Consider the following 755-nt stretch of genomic DNA (forward strand, 5'->3'; position numbering starts at 1 on the left):
TCCGGGATTTGAATCGGTTTTGTCCTCAGCTCCCCTTTTATATTACGGTCGCGTCTACGGTTAGAGTCTAACAAAGTGCTCTTGCATGTCCATGTGATTCAGGTACGGACCTTGGCCAGGACAGATGAGGCGAGGGGCCTGCTGTGGCTGATGGAGGAAGAAGCTCTGCAGCCCGGAGGCTCAGAGGAAACCCTGCTGGAGAGACTCTTCAGTTATTACAGCCCTGTGGACGGAGAGAGCAAAGGTCAGAACACAATACACCTCCCGCATGCCCAACCACACACATACTTTAACACATAGACATTTATGTATGAAAAGATCATGCAACCTAAATGCGTCCCTCAGGCCCTGCCCTGCTGCTGAAGAGTGAGAAGGCACATCACTTTCTGTTGGGTCACAGCCATGGGACTGACTGGGTGGAGTATGATGCTCGGGGCTGGTTGAGCCATGCCAAACAGAATCCTGCCTCTCAGAATGCGGCCATATTACTGCAGGACTCTCAGAAGTAAGACCCTTATTATGAAATGAATTACTAATATTTGCCTGCTGGTACAAACATTTAGCGAACTCCATCTCTGTAAGCGCTGTGAGTTTGGGTCGGTTATAACATGTATGTGAAAATGCAGTGAGAATCATTACTCTATGGTTAAATGTTTGAAAGAGAAGGAATTAAGAAAGCCAATAATTTTTTATTAAATATTTATTGATTACATTTTTTACTTTAAGTAATAAATATTTAATTATTTATAAAAAAA

At 43.6% G+C, this 755-nt stretch overlaps 1 protein-coding gene across 1 annotated transcript; it reads left to right on the plus strand.

Moving 5' to 3' along the window:
* Positions 1-102: 102 nt before the first annotated feature.
* On the plus strand, positions 103-505 carry LOC107735357 (unconventional myosin-XVIIIa-like; the record flags this gene model as incomplete). Its single annotated transcript, XM_016547064.1, has 2 exons — positions 103-244; positions 346-505. Coding segments are annotated over 2 exons (302 nt in total), but the record flags the coding sequence as incomplete, so codon positions are not given.
* Between the last annotated feature and the right edge of the window lie 250 nt (positions 506-755).

Source organism: Sinocyclocheilus rhinocerous, unplaced genomic scaffold, assembly GCF_001515625.1.
Source record: "Sinocyclocheilus rhinocerous isolate Xijiao unplaced genomic scaffold, SAMN03320098_v1.1 C36003654, whole genome shotgun sequence".
Classification (NCBI taxonomy): Eukaryota; Metazoa; Chordata; class Actinopteri; order Cypriniformes; family Cyprinidae; genus Sinocyclocheilus; species Sinocyclocheilus rhinocerous.